This window comes from Melozone crissalis, unplaced genomic scaffold, assembly GCF_028551555.1.
Source record: "Melozone crissalis strain CALT ecotype California unplaced genomic scaffold, PUWL_Pcris_2 ptg000023l_1, whole genome shotgun sequence".
NCBI classification, from domain to species: Eukaryota; Metazoa; Chordata; class Aves; order Passeriformes; family Passerellidae; genus Melozone; species Melozone crissalis.
The window spans coordinates 327922-349454 of record NW_026535801.1 but is presented as its reverse complement, the minus strand read 5'-3'; the positions used below and the strand labels follow the sequence as shown (position 1 = coordinate 349454).

General features: G+C 53.3%; 1 protein-coding gene and 9 non-coding genes across 10 annotated transcripts; 3 read left to right on the top strand and 7 right to left on the bottom strand.

The window, feature by feature from the left end:
• Window positions 1–2221: 2221 nt before the first annotated feature.
• Window positions 2222–2509, bottom strand: LOC128938301 (beta-keratin-related protein-like). Its single transcript, XM_054278468.1, has one exon. It carries the CDS (start codon window positions 2507–2509, stop codon window positions 2222–2224), a length of 288 nt encoding a protein of 95 aa, XP_054134443.1.
• A 4756-nt stretch (window positions 2510–7265) lies between these two features.
• Window positions 7266–7347, bottom strand: TRNAS-GCU (transfer RNA serine (anticodon GCU)). Its single transcript has one exon. It is a non-coding gene; the product is annotated as a tRNA-Ser (tRNA).
• A 1361-nt stretch (window positions 7348–8708) lies between these two features.
• TRNAA-UGC (transfer RNA alanine (anticodon UGC)) lies at window positions 8709–8780 on the bottom strand. The gene has a single exon. It is a non-coding gene; the product is annotated as a tRNA-Ala (tRNA).
• Window positions 8781–9149: 369 nt separating this feature from the next.
• Window positions 9150–9221, bottom strand: TRNAP-AGG (transfer RNA proline (anticodon AGG)). Its single transcript has one exon. It is a non-coding gene; the product is annotated as a tRNA-Pro (tRNA).
• Window positions 9222–10898: 1677 nt separating this feature from the next.
• TRNAP-AGG (transfer RNA proline (anticodon AGG)) lies at window positions 10899–10970 on the top strand. Its single transcript has one exon. It is a non-coding gene; the product is annotated as a tRNA-Pro (tRNA).
• A 573-nt stretch (window positions 10971–11543) lies between these two features.
• TRNAP-CGG (transfer RNA proline (anticodon CGG)) lies at window positions 11544–11615 on the bottom strand. The gene has a single exon. It is a non-coding gene; the product is annotated as a tRNA-Pro (tRNA).
• A 1135-nt stretch (window positions 11616–12750) lies between these two features.
• Window positions 12751–12822, top strand: TRNAA-UGC (transfer RNA alanine (anticodon UGC)). Its single transcript has one exon. It is a non-coding gene; the product is annotated as a tRNA-Ala (tRNA).
• Window positions 12823–13361: 539 nt separating this feature from the next.
• TRNAS-UGA (transfer RNA serine (anticodon UGA)) lies at window positions 13362–13443 on the bottom strand. Its single transcript has one exon. It is a non-coding gene; the product is annotated as a tRNA-Ser (tRNA).
• Window positions 13444–13699: 256 nt separating this feature from the next.
• Window positions 13700–13770, bottom strand: TRNAA-UGC (transfer RNA alanine (anticodon UGC)). The gene has a single exon. It is a non-coding gene; the product is annotated as a tRNA-Ala (tRNA).
• A 1487-nt stretch (window positions 13771–15257) lies between these two features.
• On the top strand, window positions 15258–15329 carry TRNAP-AGG (transfer RNA proline (anticodon AGG)). Its single transcript has one exon. It is a non-coding gene; the product is annotated as a tRNA-Pro (tRNA).
• The last annotated feature ends 6204 nt before the right edge of the window (window positions 15330–21533 follow it).

The window sequence follows — 21533 nt, the reverse complement described above, 5'->3', positions numbered from 1 at the left end:
CCTCATCCACCCCCAGGGTGGAAAGGTACCTGTTCTTCAGGAACCTGAGGATACTAAACGACCACAGGGAGAAGGTTTCCTCCAAGATCATGAAGCAGCCGAGAGAAGATGGGAAGTGGGCAAAGAGATGATTTGAAGACAGCAGCGAGAGAAGATGGGAAGTGGGAGGCATAAACCTCAACAGGCATGGCCAGAGGGTGGCACCTGGGCCATACTCCAGGCTCTTCTCAAAAATGCTTCTGCTGCTTTTGAATGCTTTAGGTAGGCAATGCTGGGACCAAATCCCAGGACCCAGCTATTTCCCTCCATGTGCCTCCACCTGCTGAGCAATATTTTTCATCCCCTTCTTGTTATGTAGCTCTGTGTTTCTCACTGGAGCCTTTGGCTGCAGTGCCTCTAGAGAAACCTGTATTTAGGGCCTGATCAGCAGGTCTGGGGGGTCCTGCCTGGGGCAAGGGCTGGCCTGGGGGGCAGGGGGGGATATGGTGAATTCAGGACTGCTCTTGAGCTGGAAGCCAAGGAGGCACAGCTCCCAGCTGGAGTCACAGCTCCCATGGGAGACAGAGTCCCCTGACCCTCAGGATAGGCAGCGCTGAAAGGCACCGAGGTCCTCATTTCCCCACCTGTCTACACTAAGACACCACAATTTTCAAGTCAAATCGAGGAGCTATTTAGATTTTTGTAGACATCGGATTTTCAGAAAAAAAAGCCCAAAAAACAAACAAATTAAAATCTGTACAACCTCACCAGTGGAGTCATTCAGTGAAAAGCTACATTAAAAATGTGATTATTCTGTCCACCTGCTCCCTCCTGGACTATTCGGTCCAGCAGGTTTGAGGAAGGCAGCTGCACAAGGCCCAGAGACCCACAGCTTCCCAACAAAACTTCAGCTGGAATTTCAAAGCTTTTTGTAATTTTTAATTCAAAATTTTGCATCCTATCTCTGCAGACAATTGCCAGGCTGGGATAAAAATATCTGAGCAGTCCTTGGAAGAAGGACACCTCCCTTCTCCTGGTGCACTGGCTGATGAGAAATTGCCATGCAAATTTTCTTCAAATTAGGAGCACTTCAGAAAAGGTCTCCTGGGCATTAAAACCAGTTGAGCTTGGTCAAAGGCTTTTGATGACCAATAGGCTTTCAAGCTCAGCATAATCCCTCATTATGAATGCTCACAAACTTTATGCACATAGTCCTATTCCTTCTTCCATCAGCTGAAAAGGTTCTGCCTCATGATCCATGGCATTTTAAAAAGAGGCTTTACTCAATTCCTAACATCTTCAGGGACTTCAGTGTCCCCTCTCCATCAAGTAATTATTGTCTCTTCTTTTTCACTCTTCACTGTCACCCATTAAACACTATGTGAGCTTGGCATAGAATGCCCCTCCAAAAAAGCCCATCTGCCAAAAATCCCACTTCTGCCTTTTTTTCCCTGACTCCATGCCTGCCTCCTTAGCTCAGCCCCACAAAATATCACTGCAAAATGCAGGGTAAATGCCATTTTGAAATGTCAAACCTTCACATTCCCAGCTCCTTGAGGGAACAGGCAATAAAGTGTGCTCTTGCAGGAATTCCTCCCTGAGCAGGTGCTTGCCATGGGGCAGGAGGAGAGGTTTCCAGGATAAGAGAGTTGCCTCGGGACTGATTCCAGCAAACCACACACGTCTGTCAGCACAGGGAAGAAAGAGCTGGGTAGCAGAAACCCTCATTTCATGTAAAAACCAAACCTCCCCAGCTGCCTCCAGAGGAGGTCACTCCTTCAGGCTCCTGAACAAGGAACAACCGAAGACTCAGGCTATGATGTAGCAAGTCTTTAATGAGGAGGAGAGTCAACCAGTTCAGAGTACAAAGTGTGCTTCCAGTGCCCAGTAAAGAAATGGATAAACCCCACTTTGGGACAAGCTGATCTCTACAAGGGGTGTCCCCTAGTTCCACCACCCCATGATTATCATCTGCCATCTACAACCTGCTAGAAGCATGTATTGCCCAGCCAGCAGCAAATGCCGTGCAGAGCATGGAAATATAAAGACTTAGTGAGATAAAGGTGTACAGAGGTACGGTCTGGAGTGACGAGCTCGCATGGCTACCATCCTCCTGGGGCAACTGCTGGGAAACCCAGGGGCATCTCCTTAGTCCTCTCCCCCAGTCTTGGTCGTGTGCTTTGCTTTCCTTTCCTGACCACACTGCTAGCACGGGCAGGAGGAGCAGCGCGCTGGGGACACCCTACAGCCCGGTGCCCAGGCACAGCAGTCCTGCCCTGCCCAGCCCCCGGGAGCCCACAGGGATGCCGCAGCAGCGCAGGTAGCTCCCGACCGCCGCCGACGCCGTGGAGCCCACCGTGGTGTTCTGCGGGAAGGAGCTGAGGATGGGCCCGGGCAGCGTGACCACGACCGTGGGTGGCTGGATGAAGGCGGTGGAGTCCCTGCAGCGGCGGAAGCAGGGCTGGGTGCAGCTGGTGGCCAGGGGCCGGGGGCCGCAAGAGGAGGGCAGGCACAGGTCGTAGCAGGACATGGCTCAGCAAGGATGTGCACCTGAAAGCCAGAGCTGGGATGTAAAAACAAGGCAGAGGCCAGTCTGTCCTTGCTGAGCCCTCACTCAATGCCTCCCATAATAAGAGGCATGAGAGAGCAACCTACAGGGTGAGTTTGGATGGTTTAGAAACACCAAAAGAAAGCTTCCCCCCCCCTTGCCCCATAAACCACTCAGGAGAATGAGGGGAATTTTGTTTGAGCTGCAGGTTGGTCTGGGAAAGTTGGAGGCACCAGGTTCTGGGACCACAGAGCAGACCTACTCCTGCTTCGAGCTGACGGGGAGCCTTTGGCAAGCAAAGTGGTCACAAGATGCTCATGGTTGAAGCAAAACCCACTTAGATCAACACAACATGAACTGAACCATTCCATCCCAAAATATAAGGGACATTTGATGCTCATCCATAAACAGGGACACATTGATCCCTGCAACTCAGGCATGTCCTGTTCTAATTTGTTTCTCTGCTTCAGCAAGGAAAATCATGCAGGATGCAACTGATTATGTGGTTGCAGACCCTATAAGCTCTGCATCCTTGCACTCTTCATTTTAGGGCAGAAATACACCCTTCCCTGATGTCCTGTGCAGCTGGAAGGGAAAAGGCAGGGATGGGGAAGGGGATGGAGCCTGTCTCGACTTACCCAGATGGAGGTGGCAGTGGTGGCAGCTGGAGCAGGTGGTGGGGCCAAGCACTGTCCGCACAATTTTATAGGGTGGCCCAGCCCCCCAGGGGAGTGGGTGTGTGCCTTCAGTCTGAAATTCCCCAACAACCAGCAGTTTTCTCCTGGAAAGCTCCCCTGACTGATTAAACAGTTCCTTCTTTCATCTCTCATGTTTTGCTTCCATGTAATACTGAGTAAGATTGAAATGATTTGGGCTACAGGCATTAATTACCTTACTTCCTAAGGCCAAGGGACATTTTAGGTCTTTATGCCACCAGGCAGGAGAGTGTTTCAGCAGAATTTAGAGCAGACATATCCCCACCTTCCTCTCAGCACAACCAATTCAGCTCTCTCATGCACCTGAGGTGAGATCAAGGATGTAAACTGAATGTAAGGAACATCCATTTGGAGTGAAATCCTGTGCCAGGAGTTTCATGGAGGCCAGGAAAGCTGAGGGGCTGCAGGACTGAAGGAGTGAGGATATGAGTGATGTGGACACAGGGAACTGACCTAGCCCAGCGTGAGCAATTTGTTATGGGTTTGGATGCACTTAGAGGATTTTTCTGCTTTTTTTTTTTTTTGTGTGTGTGTGGGTGTGAGTTTTTTGTGGTTTTGTTGTTGTTGTTGTTTGTTGTTTGTTGTTTGTTTTTTTGTTTTTTTGGGGTTTTTTTTTTGTTATTATTCCTCACACCTGGGGTATAAGTCGTGCTTGGAAGGCACATCAGATTTTAAAAGCAAAGTGGGGCTCTGAAGTCCAGCCCCACAGATGACACATACCTAAACTGGCTGATTTTGTGCAAGGAACTGACTTCCAAGAGCCCTTCCATCCCATTCTTTGGATAGGGTGGTAGCAGTGAGCCAGAAGGTCACAGGTGTCCTTCCTTGTGATGGGGTGACATCGTCAAGACAGGGTTAATTACAGTAATTACAGGCTCTGGTGTGACACCGGGGATCTGGGATCTGCTGTAAGCCTGTTAGCTATTAAACATCCCAAACATCTCAACCTGCACTTAAACATGAATCAGCCTCACATTGGGGAGAGGGAATTGCTGATGTGGACCCAAGCAAGACCATGATGAGCCATCATGAGCTCCAGAGGCAAGGAAAGTCTGAAACTGGCTTTTCATTTCACACAAGCAGAGCCCAACTGACAGCACAAACATCTCTTGCCCTGGAATAAACCCTGGCAGAACTGGGAGACGTATACTATGTGTGTGTGGGGCTGTGAGCATCTTGTTAAAGATGTGCCTTGTGGGGTTTGGGGGGTCATTTGAGTTCTTGAGATGACTTGGCCACAATGGATATCACTGAATGGTCCCTAGTGACTCTTCTCTGCTTGCCTGTCAGGGCAACAAAGCCTTTCCAAGGTTCTGAGGCCAAACTCAGCTATTTTTTAACGTCATTCTGGAAGGGGGAAAAGGGAATCACATCTGAGGTTCAGCAGAGGACATGGGCTTCAGGGAGAAGCAACCTGGCGGCGCCTGGAGTAAGGCAGGACGCTGTGGGCTCATCATTCATAATCTCCTAAATGGCAACTTGGGAAGCAGGAAAAGATGAGGTTAAAGTTTAAGCTTTACTGTGCTGCTTTTTGCTCCACTCTTGAATAATAAATTGATGCCACAAATGCATCTTGGACCCACAGCTTGAGAATTAAACCCTTCTTCTACCAATCTGGTTTGTTTGGTTTTTTCTTTTTTTTTTTGTTCTGTGTTTCTGTGCACTCCCATTTTCTCAGGAAAACAGCCCTTCCTGGGTGACTCCCTTCCACGCTTCCAGGCACAGGGTGGGATATTCAGAACTGCAGCCTCGCTGTGTGTTTCAGTTTTGAAATACAGTTTAAGCACTTGAGATTCTGCTCACACTTGGACCATCATGCCCGAGAATAATATCCATAGATGCAGTGATGCTTGGGATAAATGCAATGTGGCACTCAGAGGGGAAATATTGTCGAATGTGAGCAGATCTGTGGACTGAAACAAGTCCTTTTTCCAGAAAAGACAGCAGGGGAAACAAAAGGCACATGTTAGGAAGTTAAAATAATCTGATATGTGTAGTGACTGAATTTTTAAAAACAAAAACAGATGGGGACAGGGCAGATATTTGGGAGAAAAACAAAGACTGACTTTCCAATCTGTATTCATTTCAGGGATTGAGCACTTACTGCTCGAGATGTGACTTTCTCTGTATGAACCTCAAACCTGAGAAAATTTCACCAAACAAAACATGTTGGATCCATTTCCTTAACTTCTGCATGGATCCAGGATGTGTGGCCACCTCAGCCCTGCCCCTTCCTGCAAGTAAGGACACAAAAAACATGGCCCAGGATCAATAATCCATGTGTTTCCCTTCCTATCACCAGTCCCAGTTGCACTTTGCATTTTGATTTCCAATGACCCAAGGGCTGGATGTGTCCGAGACTGGCTGGAGGGAGGGAGCTTGCCCCTGTCCTAAAATTTCTCCTGAAAGCTAAAGGCAGGGTCACATCTTGGAGCAGCAACAGACCTACAGCATCCCATCTCCAAGAAATGTCTGCATGCAGGGTGCTCACCCAAGGGCTTGCCTACTGGCAGCAGGACAGTCACGGACCACTCCCAGCTGGCTGATGGATGAGTGGGACACCCCAGTGCCAGAAGGCAGAATCCTGATGCAGCCAGACCCAGGCACAGAGTATCCTGGCTGCCTGTGTCCTTGCCAAAGCAGACTCGGGGTGCTCCAGGGCCACTCTGTGCAGCCCAGGGAGCCCAGCGGGTGCCACTGGGGAGAGACAGGCTCCGGCTGCCAGGCGCTGTCCCGAGGCTGCAGATGATCCAGTTCCATGCCAAAGGATCCCTGTAATTTCCAGGTCCCAGAGTGGGCTGATGCCCCACAGCACCACTGACAGTGGCACATTCCCTTCAGGAGGACTCGTCACCGCTCACCAGGACAGGGACATGTGTGTGCCAGGGCAGGGTTGAAGGGTGTCCCAAATAAATCAGTAGGGGTCCTCTCCTGGCTGCCTGTGCTCTGCAAGTCCCCGGTCCTATCCTGTGACAGCAGTCCCCCTGCCATGCACTGCTGTACCTCTGCACCCACCACCCCAGCCCATTTCATCATCTCCAACCGCAGGTTGGTCTCTCTGCAGGGCTGGACCCAAACTCATGTATTTTTCCCAGGAAATCTCACACAGATCCCTTGCAGGGCACCTGGCTGTCCAGGCAGCAACATCTCCCCCTTCCTAGGGTGGCAGACCTGGCCAAGCAGCACAGCATCTCATGGCAGTGGAATGGGATGGGGCCGGTGTTTCCCCCCAGTTTGGTCATGGTTTGTGGCTCAGGAGACACTGATAGAGGGAAGCAGCTCCTCACTCGTCCCCAGAGACATCTCCCCAAGGCATGGGAAGGAAATGTAGCCACAGTGACGGTAAAAAAGGTGTGGGCAGCTAAGCCTGAGCATCCTCACCTTGTCTTGAAGCCATGGAATTGCTCATCAGTGGAGAGGAGTAGAGGGGAGAAGGGGAAGGCACTAGAAAGACTGGCACGATACATTTCCCCAGGTGCCTCAAAGCACAGACTCCCGGATGCAAGGGTTTCCTCTCTGCTTCTGAGATTCCAGAAGCAGTTTTACCTCCTTCCTCTTCATCTTGCCATTGGTCACTCTGTCCTGTCTCCAGGAATCTCCACTGTGAGCACTGCTCCAGGCACAGGAGGGAGCTGCCAGTGCACAGTAGCTCTGCCTTCTCCAGAACAAGCTCCTCTGAGACATGCCAGAGGCAGCTTTTGACTCCCATTGGCATCCTTGAGGATGCCCAGGGATGGGCAGTCCTGACCTCCCCTGCCTACAGTTCAGTGCTCCTGGAGAGGAGGCAGCGGGATGGCAGGAGAGCAGCTGGCAGGTGGGCTCAGGCACCCTGCTACCATGGCACATTGCACAGAAGGGCCACACCAGACCCTGAGCCACGAGGAGCACGCTCAGCCCCTGGCAGCAGCAGCCCCGGGGCAGATGTAACGCGCATTTGACAGAGCAGAGCAAAACACCGAGAGCAGGAGGGCACGGGAAGCTGCACAAAAGAGCATGCCACAGGAGACAGTATACAGGGAAGCCGACGAGGGTGGGATTCGAACCCACGCGTGCAGAGCACAATGGATTAGCAGTCCATCGCCTTAACCACTCGGCCACCTCGTCCCCTACTGGCCTGTTCTTTTTAGCAAATTTCCTTTTGCAGATTTTTTGGGGGGGGTTGTGGTTTTTTGGGGGTTTTTTTTGGTTTGGTTTTTTTTTTTGTGTTTTGGTTTTTTTGGGGGGGGGAGTGGTTTTTTTGTTTGTTTGTTTGCCCATAGACAGCAATACTGGAGCTGGTTCTTCAAGGTGTCCTTTGGTGAGCAAGGCTGTGCAGGCAGAGCTCTGGCAGCTCCTGTCACAGCAGGGCAGGGAGACAAGCAAGTGTTTGTGATTCATTTGCCCCTCTCCCTGCTCCCTTCTGTGTCCATGGGGTGGCAAAGAGTAACATGGCATTTATTGTTGCCACAAAAACGCCTGCACCAAACATCTCCATTAGACACCCACACCCAACCTGTGTCCAGAGGGTTTTCCCACATGACTCCACACCAGCTGTGCAAAGTAATAGGGAAGATGGGAGGGGTCCAGACAGCATCTAATGTATCTCTTATTTCCCAAATTGCCTGGTTTCTGGAAATAGTTTAGCCCAGCTTTCCAGTGTGAGGTGAGAAGGGAGAGGAAGCAGAAGGAAACATTTTATTCCCAGAGTAGAGTCAGGCGGGACAGAGAACTGGGGGCTGACAGTGCTCTGAGCAGGACAAGGACCCCCAGCAGTGCACCCAGTTCGGGACAGGGGGGAAAAACAGTCCCTCAGGCTGAGGCACCACTGGGAGCTGAACCCAAGATCTCCTGTTTACAAGGCAGGCACATTGACCAGATGAGCCATAGCACCCACTGCCACTCCTGACACTGGCTGCTCCTTAAAACACCTGATGCTCTGCCCACTTCTCTGCGCACATGCTACCCCAGGTTTGGGGTTTCCCAGCTGCAAACCCCATCTCTTTTAGCTGCAGGGAACACTCCTAGTGCTGACCCAAGGCCCTGGCACAGGGAGACCAACACATCCCATAAGCACCACCACCTGAGTTTGGCAATCCCCAGACCCTACAGGAACATGCTGCCCCCTCCCCTTGCCCTGGTAGAGCTGTTCCAGCTGCCACCCTACACTGCCCTGCTCTGACAGCCTGTCTCATCTCCCTTTCTGAATGCTCCTCCTCAGCACCAATCATTACACAAAGACAATGGTCATGCCAGGAGACACCGTGAGCCCCGTGGGGAAGGGGCTCGGGCTGCCTCCAGTCTCTAGGGCACCTGGCCAAGGAGGGACATCTCGCCGCGCATTTCCTTGCTGCCCGCCTTGGGCTGCCGGCAGGCAATCGCAGCTGCCCCGTGGCCACAGGCAGCCGCAGGGATTTCTTGTGGGCCATCTGGGGCTCTCTGGGGGCCCTGTATGCGTATGCGGAGAGCTCTGGAGCGGCAAAAGGAGATGGAGATGCTGGGGGTTGATCCCAGGGCCTCTTGCATGCAAAGCAAGCGCTCTCCCGCTGAGCTACATCCCCGTGCCAGCGTGCCCGGCCTGGCGTTCTCGTGCATCGGAGCAAATGCCTGTGTCTACTGCCTTGCCCTGCCGCCCAAGCTGGGGAAAGGGCCTTGAGGTGTTGGCAGGCAGTGCGGGTGCCTTAGGTGCCATTGGGCTGGGGAGGGGCTCGGAGTAGGGCGAAGAAGTGTGGCGCAGAGCAGGCAGGGCAGGTAAGGGCCAGAGTGGAGGCGTGGCAGGCCTGTGTCGGGCGGCTGCAGTGTCGGGCGGCTGCAGTGTCGGGCGGGCGGGCGGGCGGGCGGAGGTGGCGAGGGGGAGTGCGAATGGCAGGGCAGGGTGCTTGCAGTGGGTTGGGGTGTGGTGAGGGTGGGCGCTGGGTGTGTAAAAAGAAGGGCTCGTCCGGGATTTGAACCCGGGACCTCTCGCACCCTAAGCGAGAATCATACCCCTAGACCAACGAGCCGCGGCGCGCTCCCCCTCCCGCACGGCCCACCTCCCCCCGCCCCGCCCCGCGCCCGCCCCGCCTCCCGCACCGCCCCGACGCCGCAGCCCCGACACAGCGCTGCACCCGCCCCGCCAAGCGACAAGCACCCCCACGCAGCCCGCACACCCGCGCCCCGAACCGCACCCCGAACCTCCGCACCCCTTACCGCGCCCCTAAACCTCCGCGCCCCGCCTCTTCCACCGCCCTCACTGCTCCTCCCTCCCCGCGCCGCCGGCGCTGCGTTGGCCGAGGGTTGAACGCGTTGCACTCGAAATCCAGCAGGGGCTCCCTGCGCAGGTTCCAATCCTGCTCACTGACATGGGTTTTACCCAAAGCCCTGACACCTCTCTCTATTGGGAGTCCCGGCAGGAGTTGATAGGGGGAGCGTCATGAAGAGCCACACGGCCCTAAGCCCTACCTTCTCTTCTCCCTCAGGCGGTATTCACGATTTGGATACTGGAGGTGGAGCATCCTGAAGATTCTGAGTGTATTACTCCTCAAAACCCTCTCCCACATCCTTGGAAGGACAGTGTACCCCCCTTCATTGCTCTGGGTATGTGTTTTAGAGTGGAAGTGGTCCTGAATTCAACTGTTGCATGAATCTGCCTACACTATCCTCCTCCTTCTGAGCTGGTCCCCTCAGCATAGATTTTCACCCCAAGAGACGTCCTGAGCCCTGTGAGGAAGTTAAAAAATGCCTTCTATGCTCTGCAGCCTCCAGGCACGGTAGAAAAACAGCCACAAGATTTTTATACAACCTTGGGATGCCAGGACACAGCGCCAGGCCTTTCGTGGAGAGCTCTGGCAGCCTCACAACCAGCAGAGAGGTGTTTGAGAAGGCACAAGGATGTGGAGAATGCTTAGGGGTTGATCTGAACTACATCTCTCTCCCCCAGCAACATTTTGTCACCAGTCCTTTGGAGTCCATCTTTCCTTCAGGGATGTACCCTGCTAACAAGGGTCACCCTCAGTGCTGGACATGGTGAGTGGCCAAAAGTAAGAGATATCTTGGAGTTAAACCCAGGTCGTCCTACACCCAAGGCAAGAATCACACCTCTAGATCAATGAACCAGGAGGTGCTCATTCTGTCCCCCACTCTACATCTTCCAAAACCTGTTGGGGGTTATGGGGTGCCAGGGCTGTGGGTGGCCTCACACAGTGTGGGGGCAGGGAGGTGCCTCTTGCTGTAGCCACGAGATGCCAGATGCAGCACATGGGAGTCGCAGGCTCTGTTTCCTCCGTCAGTGGCCGTCGGCGGCCCTTGCAGGAGTTGGAATGGGCGGTGCTTTGTTGTGGCACCGGGTTGTGGTGTGGGGCATGGTGCAGAGGGGATGTGGTGTGAGCGGTGTTAGTGGTGAGTGTCAGCAATGGGCGTGTGTGTGTGTCAGGGGTGTGGGTGGATGGGGGGCGGTGGGGTTTTGGGGCCAGGGGCGGTGGGGGGAGTGTAGCGAGGAGCGTGGTGGGTGTGGGGGCGGTGGGGTGTGTGAGGTGTGTAAGGGGTGTGCAGGGTTGTGCGTGTGCGTGGTGTGGGTGTGCGGGCAGGGCGGCGAGGTGTGTGAGTGTGTGTGAGCGTGGAGCGCGGCGCTGTGGCGGCAGCGGGGACGTGTGCGGGGTGCGCTGGGGCAGAGTGGGGGGGCGGGAGGGGTGGAGTAGGCCGGCTCGTTGGTCTAGGGGTATGATTCTCGCTTAGGGTGCGAGAGGTCCCGGGTTCAAATCCCGGACGAGCCCTTCTTTTTACACCCGCAGCGCTGCCCCGACAGCCGGGCGAGGCCCGGCACCCGTGCTCACGCCAGGAGACACCGTGAGCCCCGTGGGGAAGGGGCTCGGGCTGCCTCCAGTCTCTAGGGCACCTGGCCAAGGAGGGACATCTCGCCGCGCATTTCCTTGCTGCCCGCCTTGGGCTGCCGGCAGGCAATCGCAGCTGCCCCGTGGCCACAGGCAGCCGCAGGGATTTCTTGTGGGCCATCTGGGGCTCTCTGGGGGCCCTGTATGCGTATGCGGAGAGCTCTGGAGCGGCAAAAGGAGATGGAGATGCTGGGAGTTGATCCCAGCGCTGAGCTACATGCCCCGTGCAACAGCAAGGGGAGTTGGCGAAGTCCCTTCGCCCCACTTTGCCCACCATGGCTCCAAACCCGACTGTCACAGGCTGCACTCCACCTTTCCCTGTCCTGCGCCCCTCCTGGTTTAAGGATGTGCCCAGAGAAAACACTGTGCCCATCGCTGCTCTGCAGGCACTGCTTCCCTACCTCCATCCCGACCCTGGCTCCACCACATCCCAAGGCGCGTAGGTGCCCAAAAATAGGGCTCGTCCGGGATTTGAACCCGGGACCTCTCGCACCCGAAGCGAGAATCATACCCCTAGACCAACGAGCCAGATAAACGTGTATTGCAGAAAACCCTTTTTTTAGTTCGAGAACTCACAGAAGTGCCTGGTGTGAGATGGGACCTGTGGCAGCTCTGTTTGTCTCTGATGGATGGTCACCATGAAGAGTTCACCCTTGTTCTTCTCTGGCTGTGGAGATGTCATCTGGGCATATGTAGCAGGTTGCTCTGGAATGCCAGAGACTGGAATGGAGGAAACAAACAATGCTCTATTTCCCAAACAATCAGTGTTAAACGAAGAAAATAGGTCACGCTGCTTTTGGTGTTGAATAAAGCTGAAACCAGCCTGACTCATCAACCTCAAATTTAAACATCCTGATAGTCAGTTGAAGAACAGTAGCTCTGGCAAAATATCTGGATAAAGGAACAAACAAGTAATATTACTGACAACTTTACTAAAACTGTTGAGCTGGCACAGCTGGCCTGGACATATGTGGCTCACAGTCCATGCTTTTATAGTATAGAAGTCCCATATTTGAATGGCAGGTTTTTTTGCCAGATCATTTCTTAAGGGTATGTGTGGAGATTCCCCCGTGAGAGACACTCCTAACATCACTCCCTAAGGCTGAGCCCAAGAGATTGGCCCCCAGTCATTGGCTGGTCTGGGTGAGAAACATCAAACTTTACTTAATAATTAGTTTTGGCAGCTTTAATATATTTGCTTTAATAAAATTGTATCGATATTCTTTCATAGTGCACTATATTGTAATAGTTGTTATAGCACCTATATTGTGTAGTAAATAATTCTGATTAAGATTTTTTTGTCTAATCATTGTAATAAAGAATATGTATTTGTGTAAGTATTAATTTCAATATTTATTTTTAATCCTGCAGGATAAAGCTGTATAAAATTTCTACTACATCTATACAATATTTTAGAGATAAATCACTCCAAAATCTGGGGCTAAGATTGGGTCCAGCCACACCCAGGCTCCTCTCTGAAAAGTTTAGAAAGCCAGGGGTTCCTCTGCACATTTCAAGATTCAGTGGGAGTTTCTAAACTTCACCTGAAGCTCCCACTCTGCCCAGCAGAGCATGGCTGTGGGCTGTACCTGCCTGGTTTTAAAATGGGGGCCACAAGGAGCCGGGGGCTTGGCAGAACCCCCAGAGGGGGGCAGCTCAGGCAGGGGATGTAGCTCAGTGGGAGAGCGCTTGCTTTGCATGTAAGAGGCCCTGGGTTCAACCCCCAGCATCTCCAGGTTTTTTTTCCTTCCTCAAACCCACCTCCTCCACGGGCCAGTGATGATAAACTCGCATCTACCTCGGGAATGGCTCCCCAAGGTGAGTGATGCACCATGGCAGAGCTTCCCCCTGAGGCTGAGGTGGCAGCATGACCCCCACTGCCCTGACAGCTGCTTCCCAATGCAGGAGGGAACCAGCCCTGGCCATGGCTGAGCTGTGCCTGTGCCCATGAGCACTGGGCAACCCTGTTCTCCTGGCAGTCATGGCACCATTCCATCCCAGGGATCACCCAGCTAGGGACGCTGCCTGTGCCCTCTGTGCTGGGCAGTGCCTCCCCTCCCTTGTCCTGACACTGCAGAGGCCATGCCTGGCCACAGGTGCCCAAAAGGAAGGGTCATGCATGAGCTGAAGCTAGAGTCCACGAGCCCACCCAACGCAAGAGCACTGCCCCTTCCCTGTCCACTGCTCTGCAGGAATCAAAACCCTGGGGAACAGGGTTCAGTTCAGTGCAGCTCCCCGGGCGGCCCACCACACCGAGCGGTGGATAAAACCTGTCGCTGTGAGCAGGATTCGAACCTGCGCAGGGAACCCCTATTGGATTTCAAGTCCAACGCCTTCACCCCTCGGCCATCACAGCCCCTCGTGGTTCCACCTCAACTGATGACAGCCACGGACAGTGCACTTTGCCTCTGGTTATGCCATCCCCCAGCCTGGTGTGGGGCTCTGCTCAGCCCCAGAACCCACACCTGGAGGGTTGGGAAAAGGGAACATGCAGGAATATTTACTGATGGCTGGAAAAAATCCAGGTCTCTTGGCCACAAGACAGACAGCACAGGGAAGCATCTCCAACGATGCCCAGAGATACAGCAGGTCTTGGAGGGGAAAAGACATGGAGATGCTGCTGGGGGTTGATCCCAGGGCCTCTTGCATGCAAAGCAAGTGCTCTCCCGCTGAGCTACACATCCCGGTGCAAGGCAGGAAGGGCAGGGAGATGGCCTGGCTGAGTCCCCTCATCCCTGGGGGTGCACACTGCCAGCCTTGGGGTGCCAATCCTGCCCACCCAGCCAGGAAGGAGCACCCAGCCCTCTGTGCCAGAGCCCTGGTTATGCCGCAGTCCCATGTGCCAGCCAAAGAAGTTAGGTGCCCAAAAGGTGGGATCATCGAGGAGGTGAACCCAGGACATCTCACACCTTAAGTGAGAATCATGCCCCAGATCTGTGCTCCCCAATTCTGGGAGTTGAGGAGGGTGCCTAATGTTGCCTTTTGCCCCTTGCCACAGCCTGGCACAAGGAAATCATCTTACTATGCCCAGGAGGTGGGGCTGGCATTTGGAGGTCCATGTTGCAAAACTTCTCTGAATCCAGTGGCCACAGGGCAGGAGGACCATGAAGACAGCGGGGACCCTTGGACACCACCCTGCCCTTGCACAGGAACATGTACCTCAGCGGGAGAGCACTTACTTTGCATGCAGGAGGCCTTGGGATCAACCCCCAGCATCTCCATGTCCTTTTGCCTCTCCAGACTCCTCCCTGTTGGTTGTGGGGCTGGCAGAGCCCTCTACAGACCCCTGCCGAAAGCACTGGTGCTGCCTGGGGGCATGGCAGGCCCAAGAGTGCGGGGCACAGCAGTGGTACACAGGGGGTGCCACACCCCATGCCAGCCCCTCGAGCTTCCCCACTCATCCTGCCCAGCCCCAAGCTGCAGTGACTGGGGGGGAACAACGGGAAGACCCCAGAGGGCTCTGCACCTCCAGAGAAAAACAGGACAGGCTCTGACCAAAACGACAATTCCTCTGGGAGTGAGACCCACATCTCCTCATACCTTAAGATGGAAACACACCCAGACCTGCATTGTTGGGCACCTTGGCATCACTGCCCTGGGCTTGCATGGGTCCCAGCTGGCCCATTGGTAAAAAAAGGTAACTTCATCACCGGGAGGACTTCCCCTGACCCCAGAGTGAGTGGTCCATGACTCCCTGCCCTACGATGCTACATATTCCTTGATAGGAGAAGAAAGTTAAGACGCCATTTATACAGGGAGAGTCGACTCCCATCTATGCAGGTAAAACCTGTATCAGTGAGCAGGATTGGAACCTGCGCAGGGAGCCCCTGCTAGATTTCGAGCGCAACGCGTTCAACCCTCGGCCATCGCAGCGCCGGCGGCGCGGGGAGGGAGGAGCAGCGAGGGCGGTGGGAGCGGCGGGGCGCGGAGGTTTCGGGGCGCGGTTCGGAGTGCTGAGGTTCGGGGTGCGGTTCGGGGCGCGGTTCGGGGCGCGGAGGTTTGTGGGCACGGTTCAGGGCGCGGGTGTGCGGGCTGCGTGGGGGTGCTTGTCGCTTGGCGGGGCGGGCGCAGCGCTGTGTCGGGGCTGCGGCGTCGGGGCGGTGCGGGAGGCGGGGCGGGCGCGGGGCGGGGCGGGGGGAGGTGGGCCTTGCGGGAGGGGGAGCGCGCCGCGGCTCGTTGGTCTAGGGGTATGATTCTCGCTTAGGGTGCGAGAGGTCCCGGGTTCAAATCCCGGACGAGCCCTTCTTTTTGGGCACCATCGCCCTCCTCCCGCCTAGCCGGCACCGAGCCCGACGGGACTCGGCCATCGCCCTTTATCCCTCAGGGACATGTGTAGGGCTTTGAACTTAGCGTGGCATACAGAGCGTCACATGGGACTGTGTCCTGTTTCTGGAGTCCCGACACATTGGTCCTGCAGAGTGACCCTATTTTTGAGTAGGCAGCGGAATGGGGATGGCATGGGAAGGGCTGTGTCTGTGGCCATGGGGCACTCCGGCAGTGGGGCAGGTGGGGGCTCTAGCTCAGCTGGTTAATGAAATAAACAGGGCCAGGAGACTTCTTCTCCTTTTTCAATGCCTTTATTAAAAGTGATCAGCTCAGGATTGGGTGGCTCGACGGGTTTGCAGTCTCCGTCGTCTCTCCCAAAGCGACTCAGAGAAGGAGGATATGCGCAGCTCTGTCCACAAGAAGCAGAGCTGGGGATCACGTCCTCGTGGGAGCTTTTAGGGCCTCCTGATCCCGTCAGATGGTACCTTTGCCGGCTCAGTCAGCCTCGTCTCACCGCCGGGGTCGTCTCTCTTGGTCAGGGCGAGAGGCTCTGAAGGTGTTTTGCATCTCTGCAGGTTCAGCATTCGGCTCTTCACGTCTAGACATCACTCCAGTCTCTCAACTCTTAGGTGGCTCGTTGTTTTGGGGTTTTCTCCGTACACCGGGGGACCCATGCTGCATTGTGGTCTTGGAGTCACTTTGCATAGCCCCCCCCACCTTCTACTGTTCGGGAAGGTTCCCACCCTTCTGGGAAAGGTACAACTTAGCCTCGGGCGAGGCTCTGCTGATACAAAAGGAGCGATTAGCCACAACGACTCGTGATTACAATAACAAAACACGAAGAACTTCAGCAGCTACCCGTGGTCTGGCTGCTTTTTGTAACTTTTTCTCACAAAAAAAATATTACTCGAATTTTGTTCATAACAGTTAACATATCTGTCATGTAAACAGGAGATCCTGGATTCGACTTCCAATGGTGCCTGGGAGTCTGGTTTTCCTCTCTGGCACAAGTTGGGGACACTGCTGGGGCTTCCCCACTGCCCGTTTGCCCCTCACAATGATGACACTGACTCAGAGCAGTTTGGGTGCACGTTTTTACTGAAAGCTTATTTCAGAGTCCCCCAATGGACATAAAAATTCACCAAGGTGTCCCTCCCACTCAGGACCTGCCCCTGCCCTGTGGTGCCTGCAAGCCCCATAAACAGCAAGGAGGATCTGTCTCCCTCGGCATGGCTGCCTAGCCCACAGCCCACCCTCCAGGTTCCTACACTTGGCTGGAGAGACCTGGCAGCACCTCAGGTACCTTCCCAGGGTGCCCAGACATGTCCAATGGCCAGGATGAGCCATAGGAGAGGGCTAATCCCCGCTGGGTGGGGAGAAGGGAGCTGTTTGGATGCCTCTCCAGGTAAGTCATCTACAGCCACACCCAGCATCTGGGGGCTAGGGGTGGTGTGGGGCCAGGGCACCTTCCTCTGTCCCTCTGGGCTCCCACCACGTGCAGAATCAGATTTGCACTTTGTCTTTTGCCCTCTTTGCTGCTTTTTGCCCAAGTTACAATGAACGGGCAGAATTAACAACAACTGTGATGGGAAAAACCCTCCTATACCTTCTTTGCCTGCTCTCCCCGCAGTATCCAGGGTATCCATCCAGGTTTCACACTTCCTTTGTCCCAGTTTACTTCCCTATTACACTCTACGTTTCAGAAGGTTATAGCCTGACTGCTCAACAGCGACTTTTGGCAGTAATCGCTCTTGTAACGATTTCTAAGTGCTTTCTTCTCCATGCGTCTTGGATAGGAGACCATCCGCCCCTCTACATGAGGACGTTGCCTGGCCCTTTAGACATTACGTCAATGTCTTCTGCCATCCCCTTCCCAAAATCTCCAGGGCACGGGTGACTTTTCATCCTGGAGAGACTGCAGATGCCCGTGTAGCCCAGGCACTAGCTGTTATGAACAAAATTCGGGTAATATTTTTTTTGTGAGAAAAAGTTACAAAAAGCAGCCAGACCACGGGTAGCTGCTGAAGTTCTTCGTGTTTTGTTATTGTAATCACGAGTCGTTGTGGCTAATCGCTCCTTTTGTATCAGCAGAGCCTCGCCCGAGGCTAAGTTGTACCTTTCCCAGAAGGGTGGGAACTTTCCCGAACAGTAGAAGAGACCTGAGAAGGTGGGGGGGGCTATGCAAAGTGACTCCAAGACCACAATGCAGCATGGGTCCCCCGGTGTACGGAGAAGACCCCAAAACAACGAGCCACCTAAGAGTTGAGAGACTAGAGTGATGTCTAGACGTGAAGAGCCGAATGCTGAACCTGCAGAGATGCAAACGACCTTCAGAGCCTCTCGCCCTGACCAGGAGAGACGACCCCGAAGGTGAGACCAGGCTGACTGAGCCGGCAAAGGTACCATCTGACGGGATCAGCAGGCCCTAAAGGCTCCCACGAGGACGTGATCCCCAGCTCTGCCCCTTGTGGACAGAGCTGTGCATATCCTCCTCCTCTGAGTCGCCCGGGAAGACGACAGAGACTGCAGACCCGTTGAGCCACCCAATCCTGAGCTGATCACTTTTAATAAAGGCATTAAAAAGGAGAAGAAGTCTCCTGGCCCTTTTTGTTTATTTCAGCTGGGGGCTCGTCCGGGATAGCCACGCCGCAAGACGACTCAGGACTGGCCATCTTGGATCTTCAGAGGACAGCTGGCTACCAGGACCAGGGATCGGCTCAGGAGCAGCGACGCAGAGGAGCACCGGAGCACCGGACTGGTGAGAAACCCGGTGGCGGGAGTGGGAGACGTGCGCAAGTGTGTGAGTGAGACGAGGGCCGGCAGCCGGACCTTCGAAGTGAGTGGGACCCCTCAGTACCGCGTTTCCTGACTCCTGCGAAGGGGCAGGCCGGAAACAGGGGAAAGCGAGTGGAATTAGCGTGAGTGAAGCCGTCTCCCAAGGGGGAATAAAGGGCCCCCCCACTCCGGGCGTGCGGAGTGAATTACTGTGTATGAGTGGCACGCACCCCAAAGTCCTGACAAAGGGAGGTCAGGCACTTTTGTAAGTCTCGAGAAGGATTCGCGTAAGATTTGTCAGTCCCGAGAAGGATTCGGGTGTTTTCACAAGCCCTGCAGGCAAAGTAAGTCCTGACAAAGGGAGTCAGGCACAAACCCCAGCGAAGGAGGCTGTGGTTTGCTTTTAAGTCCTGATACGGTGGAGCCTAAAAATTGGCGAGTTAGGCAAACTAAAAATCAGGCAGTTGTTTTTCCTGACTGAGGGAGTCAGGCACGACCCGGATTCTTGGCCGAGGCATCGTGTGTTCAAGTCCCGATAGATATAAGACCTGACGAAAGTTGGGCAATCAAGAGATTGGGCAGTTGTTTCAGTATAAAGTCCTGAGCATCAGGCAGAAATTTGAAGTTCAGTGGAGGAGGCTGAACCTCCTCAAACAAGGTTTTTTTGAAATTAGCGGTCAGTTGAGGCACCTTTGAGACTTTGTTATTGAGACCTGAAAAATGGGATGTTGTAGTAGTAAAAAGACCGGCAAGAGACTGAGGTATGTACATCCCAATAGTCCCTTAGGAGAACTGTTAGAAAAATGGGATTCTATAGAGGCCACGGAGGGATTAGATAAAGTGAAAATGATCCATTATTGTATGGAAGTCTGGCCAGAATTAGAGGTGCAAGGAGGATGGCCTTGGTGTGGGACAAAGGATAAGTGGATGTGCCAACAATTAAATAATTATCTGACAGCTCGAGGAGATACTGATCCTGAGCAATTACTGTATATATCTTGCTGGGTAAAGAGTGCTATTGGGGATGAAGGGGTGCGAATTTGTAAGGTACAGAAGAAGAAAGAGGGGAACGAAGGAGGGGATGATAGAACTAGTAAAAGATGGGACCCCCTGGATTATTTGCCTCCTTCTGCCCCTCCACCTTATAATCCTCTTCTACAAGCACCTCAAATGGCAGGTCCGGTTCCTCCCCCGGCTGCCATCTCACTACCACCTGCTCAAATTCCTCCTTCTACCTCTTCAGCTTCTGCTATGGTAAACCCAGTATCTCCTCCAACCACTCCCTCACCGCCCCCTTCAGCTCCTCCAGATCCTTCTGCATCACCACAAGCGCCTACTCCACCTGCTGCATTCTCCACCCCTTCTCCAGCTCTGCTGAATATTCACTCAGGCTCTTCTCCCCTTCCTATTGCTGTCCCTTTTCCTCCTCCTAGTTGGGACATAAATGCCTCCTTGCCCGATGAACAGCTATCAGCAAATACACTTGCTGATGGGCAGAAAGTTCAGGGTAACCCAGATATTCCTCAAAGTAGTTTGGCATTTGAAGATGGGCCGTACTGTAGCACCAGATCCAAGACCTCCAAGGCGGAGAGACTCTTTCCCCTCAGAGAGGTTCCTATGGGAGGAATAGCGGGAGGTGTTGGCTTTGTGAATGCTCCCCTAACTGCTTCTGAGGTGAGAGGATTCAAGAAAGAGTTGGGGCATTTAGTTGAGGACCCAGTGGGCATAGCCAACCAAGTGGATCAATTTCTAGGTCCAAATATCTACACTTGCGGGGAGATGAATTCCATCCTGAGTATATTATTTTCCCCAGAAGAAGTCCGGATGATAAGGGCGGCTGGCATAAGAATATGGGAGAAAGATAACAGTCCAGGACCCCAGGTGCCAACAGGTGAACAGAAATTGCCACTAACGGAGCCCAGCTGGAACCCTAACCAGGAGGAGGGGAGGAAGGCCATGAGGGAATATAGGTCTTTGATAATACGGGGGATCAAAGAGTCAGTTCCCAAAGGAACTAACACCCAATTGGCGTTTGAGGGTACACAGGAGAAGGATGAAGCTCCTGCTGCCTGGCTTAATCGCCTAAGGCGGAACTTCCAGTTGTACTCTAGAATAGACCCAGACACCTCAGAAGGTCAAATGCTGCTAAAAGTCCAATTTGTTACCAAATCTTGGCCTGATATAAGGAGAAAACTGGAGAAGATGGAAGATTGGCAAGAGAAGGACATAAATGAATTGTTAAAAGAGGCACTGAAGGTGTATTTAAGGAGGGAGGAAGAAAAAGCAAAGGCCAAGGCTAAGATCATGGTTGCTGTAGCTAGAGAAAGTGCAGAGTGGGCGGGTCCACCACCAGGAGGAGGCAAGGATAGGCCAGTACTGTCAGGTGCAAGAGGGATGGAAACACCTCAAGGCTCTTTGAGAGAGCGACATTGCTATTACTGTGGAGAGCCAGGACACATCAGGAGGTTTTGTAGAAAGCTCAGTCTCGATGCGGCAATAGCCAGGGAACAAGATAATTTAGGGAAGATCCTTAGAGGTGACGATTAGAGGGTCAGGGGCTTTACACTATAGGGGACCCGATGCAACATCTAGAAGAGCCCTTGGTAAACTTTGAAGTGGGCCCCCTAAATGAAGAATTTGAATTTTTGAGTAGATACAGGAGCAGATAAGTCCTGTCTCAACAAAGTACTAAGAAGTATAGTATAGAATAGTGAAAAACATCTGAAGTTAGACAAAAAAACAGCTAGGTAGAAAGGATATCCAATAGCACCAAAACTGGCCAGTAATACTTAATGTGTAATAAATTATGTGAAAGTAAAAGGTACCTTTTTGTTGTCTTGTTGTGTGTGTGAGAGTGAGTCACGAAGTCAGCCTCAACTTCCCGGGCAGGTGGGAAGGGGGCAGTGCAAGTGTGTGTATGTGTGACCTGCAAACCAGGCTTGTGTCCCCCGGGCGGGTGGGGGCTGTGGCCAAAGAGCGTGGGTGACCTGCAAACCAGACTAGTGCTCCCCAGGTGTGTGAGGGAGCCATAGCTGTAAGAGCGTGAGTGACACACAGACAGCCTCACAGGTGAATGTGCACCAGAGGCAACCAGAGTCAGGGCCCTTCCAAGAGGCCCAGGGATACTGAGACCTGTGGGCCAACCCCAGGGTGAAGGGGGGCTACAGGGACCCGTGATTTTCTAGCAATAATGATCCAGTTTGTGTCTTGAAGGTGTGAAGGAATGTGTGGGAGTAAATATAGACAAATTAGAATAGAGGTAATGTAGATTGTGCATTATAAGTTTTACCACATTTCCTTAGAGAGAAGTGTATTGTGTAGAAGAATGGTGTAAGAAAAAAACCCCAAAAATTTAAGTGTAAGGGGTTGAAAGAAATATTTAAGCTCTAAGTGAAAGTAAGAAAC

What these genes read in the sequence shown, in the direction of transcription:
- LOC128938301 (XM_054278468.1), bottom strand. Translation starts at nt 2,509, where the DNA reads ATGTCCTGCTACGACCTGTGCCTGCCCTCCTCTTGCGGCCCCCGGCCC.